Below are 15,749 nucleotides of genomic sequence, written 5' to 3' on the forward strand. Positions count from 1 at the left end.
ATCCAAGGTAGTAAGCAAACTGATAATTACGGCATTATTGTGAAGACAATATTTGGTTAAGGGAGAACTTGTACAGAATTTCTTAAACCAAAGTAGGTGATCACCCAATTTTTTATATAAAGCTATTATTTCTGTTTGTTTTTTAGTCTATGCTTCTCTTAATTTCATTTCTTTGCTGTTTCTTCCTGCTTCTGCTGCTTATAGTAATGAGCTCAGAGTGAATGTTTAAAACGTATGTGCTGCAATCACCTGAATTTGCCAAATTTTCTTATCAATTTTTGTTATCAATTGCTGTTCTTTACCTTTTCTAAGACCAAGACCTCCTCAACTTGCCTGACTTTAGATAGACTTCTTCCTTCCTCTAGGCTTCTGACCTCTGTTTTCTTACAGCATTTACTTTAGAAAACTTTTCATTGTAAATTCTTTCTCTGCCCCTTTGAGATGTAAATATCTTGCCAAGTTTACAACCCAGGAATGTCTTTCTCAAGAATGTGGGTGCCAGCCCTTTGAAATATAATCATTGAAGGAGGTATCACCTCTATCTCCAAGTCTTATCGAGAGGGTAGAAGCCTAACTGTTAAATGTGACAATTAGCAAACAGATGGCCTAATCACATTGACCAATCTCCTCCCCGAAGTCCTCCAGTATTTTTCCCCAGTGCTTAAAAGTCCTTCCTGCCTTTTGTTCCAGGGAAGTTGAGTTCAGTCTTTCTTCCCTGTTGCAATAGTCTTGGATAAAAGTGTTCCCTGCCTGTTTAACTCTGTCCATTAGAACTTTTCTTTCACATTTGCAATTTCTAAAGCAAAGAATCTCATTGGCACTTTCTTTTGTTGTTTTTTCTTTAAATATTTCTATATAATACTTAGATGAGAAGATTTACAAGTCTAGTCCTTTTTGCTCCCTGTCTAGAAAGCACAAGTTCCTAGAAGTTACTTTTCGAATCTTGATGTCAGTCTTCTCTAAGGGTTTCCTTTCCTTTCTTTGGTGTGCTGCTGATACAGCTGGAATACCCATATATTTTTCAACCATTTAACACATTCTCAATGATATTACCTTTCTCTTTTGTATGACAGTCTACATGTCAAAATCAATTGCTCCCTTTGAAACCAGCCAATTGTTTTATCCAGCAGAATCCTACTTATTGTGGATGTGTCATACTTAGTGCTGATATAAACATGTTGCTCAAACTAATGAATTGTTAAGGTCAGACATGTTTAGCTGTTTTTGCCAACATTTGATTTGGAACACCCAGGGAGGAAAGATACATATTTGTTTGGCTTGTTTATCTATTCTGACCATTAATCACAAGAACTCATAGAACTAATAAAGCTGCAAGACATCACTGTAATGTTTCTATGAAAAGATAAACTTATAATTTGGGAACTGAACGCACAATTTTCCTAAGTCTCTGTCACTTGAAAAAAAATTTAGAGTTGTCTTATTTCTGTGTCTCCAAAAACCATATTGAGCTTTCTTTGAGTTGGACAATTTTAATTCAATAAACATTTGTAACGTATGTATTTGTCTGAGCCAGGCACTATATCAGGTTCAGAAAGCATTGGGATACGTAAACTCAAAGGATTTACAAAATCATGAAACGAGCATACTTTTATAGTTCTTACAGTGTGCTGTCTGATGCAGTCTTTAGTGTTATAATGGTAAGTTCAAAGATTTCCCCCGAGATTTTATTGCCTTTTTAGGGTAAATATTTTTTTCTACTGTGTCTGAGAAGATATTGTCCCATGATGTACTCTTGCCTTTTTAATACAAGAATGTGCTGTTGGAGGATACCTGTGCTGCTTTGGATTTTGTTTAGATGGACAGGTACTCACTAGGCTCCTTGCTCTGTTGGATTTGTAACTGCACAAAGGCCACAATTCCAGGTGAAGACACAGTACCACACATGGGGTCTAAGAAATTGCAAGGCCTGGCTGAAACTCTCCCAAACACTCTAAGCACATTTCTAAAAGTGGAAAAAGCAAGGAACACGATTGAGATTCCCCACATCAATTTTAATTTTCTTTCCTCTTTGTTAGTTCTAATGCTGTCTTGGTACCACCAGATTATTGGGGAATGATAAAGGAAAATATGAATCTTATTATCTGGGACTTAACTTTTTCTGTTCTGACCCTCATTCTTGCCAATCCCTTTCAATCTTTAGTAGGAACCTAATTTTGTCTACTGCCTTCTTAGGGAAAAAGGCTTACCACTCACTCCTGCTCATCCTCATTCCATATGCAGGAAGAAGAGATAAAAAGACATGAAGAGAACCATGCTTTTTCCTTTACAACATTCAACTTGAGATGTGTGGTTTTCCCCCTAATGTCAAGTTCTTTTTCTTTATGAAAAAGAAAAATGGTCTACAAGGGAGATGCTACCAACCAATTACTTATACAGCAACTGTGCACTTACATAAACCAATAGCCTTTATTGAATAGATTCTTCACTGGAGTCAGTAACTTAGTTTGGGTTCCCTTGTGTAGCAGGTCACCTCTAAGCTCCCTTTATCTTTTATTTTCCTTAGTATTTTTTAAAAAACCAGTTTGCAGAATAGATTCTCCTCATGTAGAACATGAAGTCTGAATGACAGTTTATAGTTTGGTCCAGTAATTGTGCCTAACTTCTCCTTTCCACGTAAACATATGATATCACTTCGCAGGGAAGAAAGTCAATAATTCATTTCACAAATTTTATCTAGTGCCTACAATATGCCAGCTGCTATGACAATGCAGGGGGATGAACACAGACTTTAAAGTTTAGTGGACTGTATTAATGTCAATACTAAATAGTGTTTATCAAGTGTCTGTGTATGTGCACATATGTGTGAATGTAAATATAGAGGTCTATAAACATTTTCTTCCATATAAAATATACAGTCTAATAACAAATTAGGATGAATTACTGACTAACTGAACTCTTGCCAAGTAAGAAGTAAAAAAGGCCAAAATGTACACTTCATGAAAGGGACTTAGGATCCAAGGAAAAGTACAAGTATCATAAAGATAAGTGGTTATTTCTAGCCTTTCCATGAGTATTCAATGGAAACTACAGGGTGTTCCTTAAAAGATCCATACTTACTCATCTCTGCAAACAGCTGTCTTCTTTCTGCCATGGTATTTCCTCTTTTCCCACTATCTTCAATCATTCTATGAGACAAAATGGTTACAACACATATTATCCTCACGCTATTGAGGCAAGAAGCCATTTCTCTGTAAACATACTTGCTGTACTTGTGGAACAAACATATAGAAAACCTATTGAAAACCATTTGTTTTAAAAAGTACAGCTTTACTTTTACTAACCTAAATTGCTGCACATATTTTTCCATATATATTATTGTTGTAGTTGTTGGAGGGGGTATAAAATTTTTATCGTCTAACATAAAAGTAACTACTGTAGCAAATGACCTTGTGCTATAACTAAATACAACCATCTACCATCTGTTAGGTGATTTGTTTCACATTCAGTTTCTCTTTCAATTTTAAGAATACCTAAGACTGGAGAACAGATATTGTGGATCCCATTCAACAGATGATGAAACCAAGAGTCTCATGAACTTGGTGAATGAAGGATGCAGACGTTTGGACTCTAAGACCATTATGGCTTCCATCTCATCCTGTTGCCAGTTGTTCCTTATGCACTCAAAACCTCAATTTATAAACAGGTAGTTTTCTAAATGTTCATTTCTAAGTTGAGTGTTTGGAACTTGCAACAGTTCCTGTACATAACAACTCCATGCAAGGTGGTTAGATTCAAATATCTTTCCTTAACCATACTATTGTCTGCAGTGGAACTATATAAAATATACTATTAAAATGCCAACAGTTAAAACACAGAATTAAAATATGATAGAAAAAATTAAAATTAAATAATGAGAAAGTTAATGGATATGTTTAGTCGTGTAGAGGGCTTTGGGCTAAATATCAAGAGTTTTAGAGGTTGATGGATTTGACTTTTTATTACATCTAATTAAACTTTTAAAAACCAAAGTTTCCTCTCATGTGCACATATATAGATGCACATGTATGTCTACCACACTGACTTCTGCCTTGATTCTCAGGCATAGTTAACAAAAGGTGTAGTTGCATGGGTTTTTTTTGCCTGTGCCTCTATGGCCTCTGCTCTTTCTCAAATCTAGGACTTTGTCTATGCTCTTTTCTGACAGGATCGTCTTCTCCCTATGCCAAGCCAACTTGCTGTCACCCTCAGCAAGGTGAGGTGTCAAATCTCAGTTTGTCTATCTTCCTCTGAAATCTTCCCCAACTTTCTACAACTGCCTGGGTTCGGTGCCTGTCCTCTGCATCTCCACAGCATGCATTGCCTTTCAATTCTGAGCACTCACTCAACAAACAGCACGTTCACCACAAAAAATAAGTTGGTGAGGTGATGGATATGTTAATTAGCTCGACTGACTTTTCCTACAATGTATACAGGGATCGACACATTACATTGTACCCCATAAATATACACAGTAATTATCTACCAATTAAAAATAAATGAATGAAAATAAAACAAGTCTTTACTGAGTGCCTTTCATACTCCAGGAACCCTACTACACTTTGAGTGCCCCACAGCAATCAAGCCAGGATCACACTGTCCTATGAGCACATCACAGTGATCAAGTCAGGACCCGCTGTCCTCTGAGTGCACTACAGTGATCAAGTCACAGTGCTTGTCCTCAAGGTGCTTATACTGTAGTGGTAGAGATACAGAAGCATAAAAGCAATTAAGACACAATGAAGTAATTACAGCCATAGAAGTGGAAAGAAAGATGTGAACATGAGAGGGGTTGATTTCCTGAGGATAAATTTAACAAAACTACAGCAGAAGACTGCTCAAAAGGTAATGAGCTGTGTACAGAATGACTCAACTGAGGGTAAAATTTAAAATAAAAATGGTGGTAAAAGTGATGTTTATCAAATTGATTCAGTAGCCTGACCAGATGCTTTTATGGGTGAAGCCCATTGCCAGGAAGGGAAGGAAGGCTGTGGAACAGCTTTGGTTTATGGAGTCAAGGGAAGAGAGTGCACACATTCACAATGGGTTAGATAATATACCAGGGACTATCCTAAATAACTATTGAAAAGGAGTAGAGTTATTAATGAAGCTTCATCAATTTGGTAACAATTTGTTGCTGAATATGGTCAAAAACTTGCTTTTTATAAGATTTCATATATGCAGGTAAAGTTGGTATATAGATCTGGAAAAAAACACACCCTTCCTAATTCATATAACCTCATCTCCTTTATTTCAGAAGTGGGTAGATAATACTGACTTTCACAAAGTAGTATGAATATAGCTTCCAAAGTTTATTTCAAGAGCTCAGAAGTAGAGTTGAGGCAATAAGAAAGATAGAGGATAGAATGAGTGATGTGTTCCTGGATCTCTGTGTTAGAACGAGATGAAAAGAATGATTAAAAATAAATCACAAAGGATGGCAGTCCAGGGAGCTCTGATAGAAAATATCAGAGGTAAAGACTGGCATCTGAACTTGCAGGCCTTGCTGCTTGTACTACTTGTTTCGTGGTGTTGTGACAACTCTATTCCTATTTAACATTTTGTCTCTTTCTCTGTAAGGTTTTGAGAGCACTAACCTCACATATCTTAATTCTTCACAGTGCCCAGCAAAATCCAACCAACAAATGATATGGCCAGCTTGCATTTATTGAATAAATAATGAAAGAGAAAAAAAAAAAAAAAGAAGAAAGAGAGAAAACAGCAAAACAAGCTAAGTTTGGTTTCCATGAAATGAACTTTCAGTTATATCTCCCAAATCTGACTTATAGAAGAGTGAAATTCAAATTGTACTAGTTTCAGAGATTAATTATTTGAAATGAGAGAAACTAATTTACATTGCTTATAATCTAGGACCATACATTTGAAAGCAAAATCAAGTCTTATGAAGAAGTTGAAAAAGATGCAAAGTACATTGATGTCAACTTTTGTTTTATTCCTAATTTTTTTTGATTAACTAACTCGTAAAAGAACCATCATTAGTTACACAATAGGTATTAATTCTCACTTCTAGGTCAAATGGGTACCTTGGAAGAGACAGGAAAAACCTCTGTGGTATGAAATAATAGAAGGCACAGAATATAATTATAAATATAAAAGAAAAATAACACACTTCTCATTTTACCCCCAGAATTTTCTGGGAAGTAGTGCAGTCAGATAAAATTGAGAATACTCACCTATTACCCATTGATCACAGTCGTAATAGTAAAAACGGGAGGCCTGCTAGATTACACTTTACACTGATTCAGTAGGGGGACTCTGGGACAAAGTAAGCTCATGCGTTCAACAGGCAGGGAGCACCACTGTGGGCTCCTTGGTTTCCAATTTAACTCTGATCAATGGGATCTGAGACACACAATGCCTGACTATATTCTCACTGCCTTGGAAAGAGAGAAGAGCATGTCATTCTGTAGGGAAAGGACCAGGTGCTTTTACAGAGAGCAGTTTTGTTTCTGAAATGAGGGAAGTTGACAAGGAACTCTGCTTTTCATGAATTTCAGTACAACAACAGCTGCCCAAAGTCATATGGAGGAGGTGAAGGGGAAGATAACCCATTTGTGATGACACTAATGTGTGCCACAGGGCACATGGCTCACCGATGAGCCCAATTTGGTCAGTTTCTGTTGCTCCTTCATGCACATAAGATGCTTGCAACCTTAGATTTTACAAGAAGATTATATAAATGTAAAAAGGGTGAAAAGAACTAACAGTGATAAATAAGTGATGAGCCCTGTCAGATGTTTCCTTTACTAAAGCTCAGTCCCACAAATTATACAGGACATATGTTGTTTTCACTTATAAGAACCCAACTATTCATTTACTTAAGAAATATTTATAAAGTAGCTATACTTTGTCAAATACACTGGTAGTTTCTTGAGACCCAAAGATTAATACAACATGATCCTTGTCTTCAAGAGGCTCGCAACTTTGAAAGGGGGAACAGATTTTTCTAACAAATAATTAAAATTTGGAGTAATATGTACCATAATGAAAATATGTACTGTTAGATGTAGTAGTTTATTTCTTGGATGATCTGAAAGAGGATCAAAGAAAGAGGGACTCTGAAACAGAATTTTAAAAGATAAATGGGAATTTTTTCAGATGAAAAAGAGTGGAGGAAGGGCAAATAAAATCGTGAAGAAAAGCCGGGAGCTTTGAAACAGGATGGTGCATTTGGGAACAGGCAGTTGCTCAATATTGCTGGGTGCAAGTGTGAGTGGAGACACTTCAGAGATTAACAGGCATCAAATCTAGAAAGCGATCCTTGTCATGTTTAGACAATACAGGGCTTTCCAGTCGAGGCTAGATGCCATCCAAGGCTTAAGTAGGAAATTGATGTATAGAGATTCAGGTTTAAGAAACAACTCCAGCATGGTGAATGGAAGGAAGACTGGGTAGGTAGGAGGGTAGGGGTGGGAGCACATGACTAAGGCAAGAGTCCAGTGAGTTGGATACTTCTGTGCTTCAGGAGTGAGACTCATGTCTTGCATTAAAGCATTGATTTGAGAGAGATTTAGAAGACACATTTGATAGGACTTGGTGACTGCCAGACCACATAGAGAATGGCAGACGAGAGGACCTCAGCTTTTTCTGTCCCATATTAGGAAATAATCTTTTGCCCCCATGGCATTAATGAATTTGTAGGAGGTGAAGTCACCAAGTCACCCTTCTTCAGAATGGTCATTAAAAGAGGGTTGCACCGCTGGACAGGGATGGTTCCCACTCTTTGCCCCCATGTATGGGGAAGGATGAAATAACAGTAAACCAATTCGGGAACCAGTAAGAAATAAAGAATAAATCCAAAGGTAGGGCACAGGGTGTTAGAATAAATGTGAACTATATTTTGGCATAGTGAAATGAATTCACACTGAAATATCACATCCTCAAGTTACTTCCTTCATGGCACACCTTTCATCCAACACCATACATAATAAATGCATATTACTATTACACATGACATATCAGAAATTTTAAAGGCAGAAGCTGAAACTAATGGTGCCTTACATTTGTATAACTTATTAAAGATTATAAAATGCTTTTCCCTGTAACTTTGTGAGGAAGTCAAAAAGATACTACATTCTCAAGTTATAGCTAAGGAACTTAAGACTCAAGAAGGTAAAGTGGCTGCCTAAAAACCCTAAGGTATTTTCTGGCATGACAAGACATTGAATTCTCTTTTTTCTGTTAATTATTAAATCCCTAAGCTAGTATAGATTCCATTTACCAGTAATCTTGTTCCAGATGCTACTGTTCAACGCAAATTAAGTTGTTCTGAAATTGGTAAACTGAAAACAGTAAATAGGACTTGGTGATTAACGGGCCAAAAGGAGGATGGAGAAGGGTCACAGCTCTCTCAAACCTCACTGGGAAGTTCCTTTGTGTATTATTTCTTAATGGAATCTTCCTGTTTTAGGACATTGTTATACTGGAAATAATCAGGGAGATTAAAAGAATTCCCAGTGTCCGTATATATGTAAACCAGACACATAGAAACACACCAAGTCACACACTGATTCACAGTCTCGTGATTTAAATCCACAGAAGTGGGACAATGTTTTTGGAAACGTCTGGCTCTGCTTTGTTTTGCTCCACTTTAGCAAACACTTAAGCAGACTTTGGGTTTAATATGATGACAGCATTACCATGCTTTATTTTCCTACATTTTGCTCCAGGTGAAAGACAAGAAAATGCTGCGTTCAGCAATCCCCAACTGCTACACTCCCTGAAGTTAATAACCACAATGAAGGCCATTTCAAGCTACTTTCCTCCTTTAATTGATTTATTGGTGGCATATAAATGCCTGTTTCCATTTCTGTTAATGAGGAAGGCCTTTGATATTACTTTCTCAGATTTACATTCTAGTCCTAATCTTTGGCAATATAATAAAAAAGTATTCAGAGCTCTTTCCTGAGGCAAAATATAATTGCATTTGATTTTACTTCCTAGTCCTTTATCTAGATGAGCCCGTGACAGTACAAAAATGCTGTTACTAAAATACAAGGTTATAATGACTTTCTGACTTTGTCTTTTACTTTGCACGTCATCTTCTACTCTTGGAACTGGTGTCTTATTATTATTTTTTTTGGAGAGAGGTGCATGAGCTCACTACTTTAGTGTAGCGACCAGCTAGATGGGTTATCCAGGATTTGGTTTCCCTTATCAAGTGTCCAGCATAGTAGTTCTCAGCTATGACTGCCCCTCAGACTAGCCTGGAGACCTAATCAAACATGCAAGTACCTGGAGCTACTGAATCTGGAGTTGGACCTGAGCATTCATACTAAGAGCTTCTTGAATGGGGGAAAGTTAAAAGCGTTCCCCCTGGGAACTGAAACTAAATAAAGGATGCCCACTTTCACCACTTCTATTCAACATAGTACTGAAAGACCTGGCCAGAGCAATCAGACAAGAGAAACAAATAAAGAGCATACAAATTGGAAAAGAGGAAATCAAACTGTTGTTCTTCACTAATGATGTGATTGCACACCTAGGAGGCCCTAAAGACTAGTCCAAAAAGCTCCTAGATCTGATTAATAAATTCAGTAAGGTCTTAGGATATAAAATCAATGTACCCAAATCAGTAGCACTGATATACACCAACAATGACCAAGCTGAGAACCAAATCCAGAACTCAATCCCTCTTACAGCAGCTGCAAATAAAATAAAACAAAATAAAATACTTATGAATATACTAAACCAAGGAAGTAAAAAATATCTACAAGGAAAACTACAAAACACTGCTGAAAGAAATCACAGACGACACAAATAGAAACATACCCCATGCTCATGGAGGGGTAGAATCAATATTGTGAAAATGACCATGGTGCCCAAAGAAATCTACAGATTCAATGCAGTTTCCATCAAAATACCATCATTGTTCTTTGCATAACTAGAAAATAAATCCCAAAATTCATATAGAACCATAAAAGAGCCCACATAGCCAAAGCAATACTAAGCAAAAAGAACAAATGGAGGTATCACATTACCCAACCTCAAATTAAACTACAAGACAATCATTACCAAAACAGTATGTTACTGGTGTAAAAATAAGCACATACCCTAGTGGAACAGAATAGAGAACTCAGAAATGAAGCCAAATACTTATAGCCAACTGATCTTCAACAAAGCATACAAAACGTAAATTAGAGAAAGGACACCCTATTTAATAAGTGGTGTTGGAAAATCTGGCAAGTCACATGTAGAAGAATGAAACTGGATCCTCATCTCTCACCTTATTAAGAAATCAACTCAACATGGATCAAAGACTTATCTCTAAGATCTGAAACCATAAAAATTCTAGAAGATAACATTGGAAAAACTCTTCTAGACATTAACCTAGGCAAAGAATGTATAATTAAGGCCTAAAAGCAAATGCAACAAAAACAAAAATAAATAAATGAGGCCTAATTAAACTAGAAAGCTTCTGCACAGCAAAAGAAATACTCAGCAGAATAAACAGAAAACCCACACAGTGGGAGAAAATCTCAAACTATGCATCTGACAAAGGACTAATATCCAGAATCTATAAGGATCTCAAACAAATCAGCAAGAAAATAACAACTAATCCCATCAAAAAGTGGGCAAAGAAAATGAATAGACAATTCTCAAAAGAAGATATACAAATGGCCGACAAACATATGAAAGAATGCTCAATCACTAATTATCAGGGAATGCAAATGAAAACCATAATGAGATACCACCTTACTTCTGCAAGAATGGCCATAATTAAAATGTCAAACAATAATAGACATTGGTGTGGATGTGGTGAAAGGGAACAATTTTACACTGCTACTGGGAATGTAAACTAGTACAACTGCTATGGAAAACACTATGGAGATCCCTTAAAGAACTAAAAGTGGAACTATCATTTGATCTAACAATCCCCAAAGGAAAAGAAGTCATTATATGAAAAAGACACAATTTGCAGCACAATTTGCAATTGCAAAGATACAGAACCAACCTAAGTGTCCATCAACCAAAGAGTGGATAAAGAAAATGTGGTATACATAACATATACACCATGGAATACTACTCAGCCATAAAACAAAATGAAATAATGTCTTTTGGAGCAACATGGATGGAGCTGGAGGCCATTATTCTTAGTGAAGTAACTTGGGAATGGAAAACCAATTATCGTATATCCACACTTAAAGTGAGAGCTAAGCTATGAGGATGCAAAGGCATAAGAATGACATAATGGACTTTGGGGACTCAGAGGAGAAGGCTGGTAGGGAGGCGAGGGATAAATTACTACATATTGTGTACAGTGTTTGCTTCTCAGGTGACGGGTACACCAAATCTCAGAAATAGTCACTAAAAAACATATCCATGTAACCAAAAACCACGTATACCCCCCAAAACTATTGAAATAATTTTTTTTCAAAACAAAACACCCTAAGTGCATCCAATACATGGTTAGGGTTGAGTGGAAATATGCTCGTTGAGTTTGAACATGAACTTACTTGTACAACGTTAGGTTGGAATTCTTATGCTGCTTTGCAATATGTTTCTATAACTCAAGACCCACTTTAAAATCTACTTTGAGCCAAGGGAGAAGATATTTTTTTCTTTTAGAGGAATATAAGTATACATAAACACATACATACATTGATATGGGTAACTAATGAGGCAAACTTTAAGAAACAGAAAAATGCCATTTAAAAAATGACAGAACCATTTTTATTCTCTACAGAACTACTCTCAGTGGTTCTTTCAAGTCAGGAAGAAACCTCTTGTTCTGGGTAAGAATGTACAAGTTGCTTAAGGACATTTGGTTTCATTTGATTCATTTGGCTTGGTAAGAGGCTAGGTACTTCTGCTTTATAGCAGCTGGTATCACATCACACCTCCCCTTACTATGAGGAAAGACTGCAGAGCCAGGCTGGGAGCAGATTGGCAAGGGTAGAAAGGAACTTTTTGGAAGGATGATGATCCAAATTCAGACTCTGTCATGCATGTGAGGTTCAAAGTTATTAGAGTATCTCAGAGGGACTGGGGAGCCCTGCCAAAGGTTGAGCTTGATCAAAAGGACCTCCAGAGTCCCTGTGGGGAGACTATCGTAGGCGGGGTCAGCTGTACTGCTGCCTTTAGAACTGCACCAGGACCTCAGATTTTTTTCAGATAATCATGTTTTATTCAATATGATGTATCTTGGGAAAATGACTGTGTACGTGTGTGCATCTGTATTTCTCACTAGCAATACTGTTATACACATAGGCCCACTTTGTCACAGGGGAATGAAGGCTGAGCCTCACACTGGAGAGAGGGGCTTTCTTGTCCTCCTGCTGGGGTAGCCAAGTCCTTGTCTTGGGGAAAGGGTATTAGGAAATGACTGCCTTCTGATCATTTGGCACTTTCTCAATTCAGCGTAGGCCATTACTATTCATAAAACATGTCTGTTTCTTTTTCCTACAGATTAAATAAATAAAAACAAATAATCTGCAGGATTAGGTATAAATGAAAAAAAAAAACCCAAATAATTGAAAAGTTCCCCTCCCCAAATTAGAAGACTGTTTTTTATTAACCTTGCAATAAGACAACCTTGAAAGACAACCCTGAATTTTGTAATTGAATTTTTGAACCCCACTTATCAAAGTGGGGAGTATATTGTATATATGCATAAACATTTATAAAAGTAAAATATTTTGGAGTACTTTTAAAAATGTAATTCCAAAATTTTTTCAAGTGACTGAGCGAAACTTGGCATCCCAGCAAAGAGGCAACAGCACAAGCAGGTATTTAGCTGGCTAAGTGGTATGATGCTGCCTTGTCTATATTTTAAAGATTTTAGACCCTTTAATGAGCTGATGAAGGTATGGACCCCACCAAAATGTTCATGTCTATATACACACAACTAAAGGAATTACAGTTCTTGCATGGGCAGGTTTAGGAGAAGAAAGTCAGGATTTGGTGAGAATCAAAGGTAGTTTTATTTTATGTGGAGTGCCAACTATTAGTGAAATGGCAGCAGCCAATTACAGTGGACACATCTACAGAGCAACTGCCCATGGGACAGGGCAAGAAGGTTGCTGGCGACCTGCAAAGGCTAAGGTGGAAGAGTGATGGTGGGAGAAGGCACTTCTCATACGCTGGGAACCAGAGTGCCTGGATACACAACCCAATATGATGGTCAGGCAGAAACTTGCATCCTGAAAATCCCAAGTGTTTTAGGACAGTATTAGCATGACTCTTGGTGCTTAAAGAATTCTAAACCATTGTTTGTTTTTGAAGATCTTAGAGTAGTAGAAAGAAATAGATCCTTCCTCGTCCAATTCTAATGTGCTGAACAAAAATACTGGGGCTGCTACTGGCCATGGGCTAATTGTGATCTGGGCTTCTGAAATTATGATTTCCATAGGAGAATTGGGGAAAAGAGAGAGAGAGTAAAAGCGTAGCATTGAACTAGATGTAGGCTAGGGAGGCTTGTATGTTTTAACATTTTCTTTCTTCTTTTTTTTAGTGCAGAGTTTGGAGAGTTGGGAAGCAGAGAGGCAGGAGAATATATTGTTTTCTGCAATAGGACAAAATATCAGACTTCTGGGAGAAGAAATAATAATAAATAAGAATAGTAATAGCCACGACACTATTTAAAACAATTATCATTTTAAAAAGCTTATTATGTTCCGAGTACTATGCAGGCCCCTTCTCACTGTGTTCTTGTAAGAACACCATCATGTTGGTATTGTTAGTCTCATTTTACCAATGTGAAAACCAAGATTCAGAGAGATTAAGATGTTGCTTAAGTGGACAATTTAAGGTTTCAGACTAGACATGTCTGACTACAGATCCCACTGACCAAAATGGAATTGTATGAAAAAAGACTCAAAGGAACTGCCCTGTTTTTCCCGAGGGTACTGGTGGTGGGGCACTGCCCACACAGATGCACAGGGACATAGGCTAAAGCATAACTGAAGACATGTGTAAGTGAATTCCAGAGGGGAGCTGGGCAGGATGGGGTTCATGGTTTGTGCAATGGCCCATTTTTGCCAAGGAAAGAGACCTGTGAGCCATAAGTGCCTATCTCCTCTGCATTCCCCCATTTTCTTCCACCTCTCCTCTTCTTTCCATCTTATTCTCCCATTCTCTGCTCCAACTTTCCCTCCCTGCTCTTTGTTTTCCTTTCCTTAACTCTGTCCCTTTATTCACCTTCCTCATTTCTATGTGTATTATAGGGAATGTGACTAAAACTAACAAGCTCGACCAGGAAAGTATAGTGGGAAAAGAAATACCAAGAGAGTTCCTAACAGTCATGATATCCATGATGTGTGAATCCAACAGTGGCATGGTGCTTTATATCACTGTATACTCAGAGCACAGACGTGCCTTTGCACAGTCATGAAGATTCTTGAATGAATCAGTGAGGATGGAGGGGGTTACCATTTATTTGGGGTGATTTTTAGTGAAACTAGAAAATTCTCTTTAACATGAAACCTCTCATTTACTATGTATCACTGAGATGTATCTTGAAATTTCACCATGGGAAGTTTATTTTATGTCATTAATAAAGCAAATTTCCTTGGGAAAATCAGAATTCGTATATTTAATTTGGTTGCTTTCTTCTTCATACCTGCTTGAGATAAACACAGTGAAGAGGTGGCAATTTTGATTCACTGGGAAAAGGAAATAATAATGGCTTTTGCCTGCTTTCTGAGGAGTCTAGCTCTGGACGATACTCTCCAGAGGCCACAGAATGAAAGCATCTTTTGAGATAGGGAAGATGAGAGGGTCAACAGCAGATGAGGGCTAAGATGGGTGGGTGGGAGGATGTCAATATGACCATCACTGTATATCTACAGATTCAAGACCAATAGCAAAACTTAAGAGCACAGGGTTCCAAAGTCACTACAAGAAGGGTAGGAAAAGATGATAGAGTATGTCTATTAAAAATTTCTTTTACATCCCTTTCCTCCCTACTGATTCTACTATATGTTTCTGCAAACTTATTTGTACCAAAAATATTTTTAAAAAGTATCAAAAATTCTAGATTGCAGAAGGAGATATTTTGATTTTTAATAAACATGCATTTACAATGAGGACATAAGAGAACCTACATTTAACAAGTTTACAATCTAGTTTTATCTATCAGTAACATGTGGAATAGAGATAAATTCATAGCTAAATATGAAATTAATTAATATTATTCTATCTTTTCCTTCCACCACTTAAATTCTTTCTGTAGTGGATATCTTAGGCTGATAGAATATAAAACAACTTAGAAAATAGCAATATTTAGAAACAACCTAGAAAAAACAACATTGTAGGGACTCTGATGATTGTTATACAATGAAAACACAGCCGAGTCAATGGGGTTAATGAACATAGATGCCAAAACTAAATAGGCCACATGGAAAAGAAACAGGCAGGGAGTATGAGCAGCCAAAAGTTATGGCTGCAAGATCTCCAGCAGTAAACAACGGCATTTTGCACACCATGGTTCCTTTTCCTAAGACCAGGGTTGACTGGCAATGACAGGAATACAGAATGGAAAGAGAAGAAACAGAGGCAGCCCTTATTTCTTGCCTCTGGATCTGTTCCTATAAATTATAAAGCTTTTAGTTATGTCCCTTCCATTGAAGAGAATTTTTTCTGAAATTAAGGGAAGACTGAGAGAAATGTGTTTCTTAAGAGTGCCATGGCTCTCATTTGGTGATTGCCAAGAATTTGAGTGAGGAAGAATAGCTGGTGGGAAGGAGCCTTCTTTTTCAGCCTTCCAGACCTCCTGCATTGTCCCGGTGAGG

At 37.3% G+C, this 15,749-nt stretch overlaps 1 protein-coding gene and 1 long non-coding RNA gene across 51 annotated transcripts in view; one reads left to right on the forward strand and one right to left on the reverse strand.

The window, feature by feature from the left end:
• The window catches only part of DTNA (dystrobrevin alpha), a 412,319-nt gene that overhangs the window by 132,617 nt on the left and 263,953 nt on the right, over positions 1-15,749 (reverse strand). For all 50 annotated transcript variants that reach the window (XM_077974984.1, XM_077974975.1, XM_077974980.1 and 47 more), the window contains one exon: positions 3,079-3,146. In XM_077974984.1, coding sequence (XP_077831110.1) covers positions 3,079-3,145 — 67 coding nt within the window. In that variant the 5' untranslated portion in view covers position 3,146. The remainder of the gene's footprint in view (positions 1-3,078; positions 3,147-15,749) is intronic.
• The window catches only part of LOC114673690 (uncharacterized), a 31,086-nt gene that overhangs the window by 8,536 nt on the left and 6,801 nt on the right, over positions 1-15,749 (forward strand). Inside the window, exon 4 of the long non-coding RNA XR_013408221.1 lies at positions 3,487-3,664. This is a non-coding gene — a long non-coding RNA (uncharacterized LOC114673690). The remainder of the gene's footprint in view (positions 1-3,486; positions 3,665-15,749) is intronic.

The sequence above is a fragment of the Macaca mulatta genome, chromosome 18 (genome assembly GCF_049350105.2).
Source record: "Macaca mulatta isolate MMU2019108-1 chromosome 18, T2T-MMU8v2.0, whole genome shotgun sequence".
NCBI classification, from domain to species: domain Eukaryota; kingdom Metazoa; phylum Chordata; class Mammalia; order Primates; family Cercopithecidae; genus Macaca; species Macaca mulatta.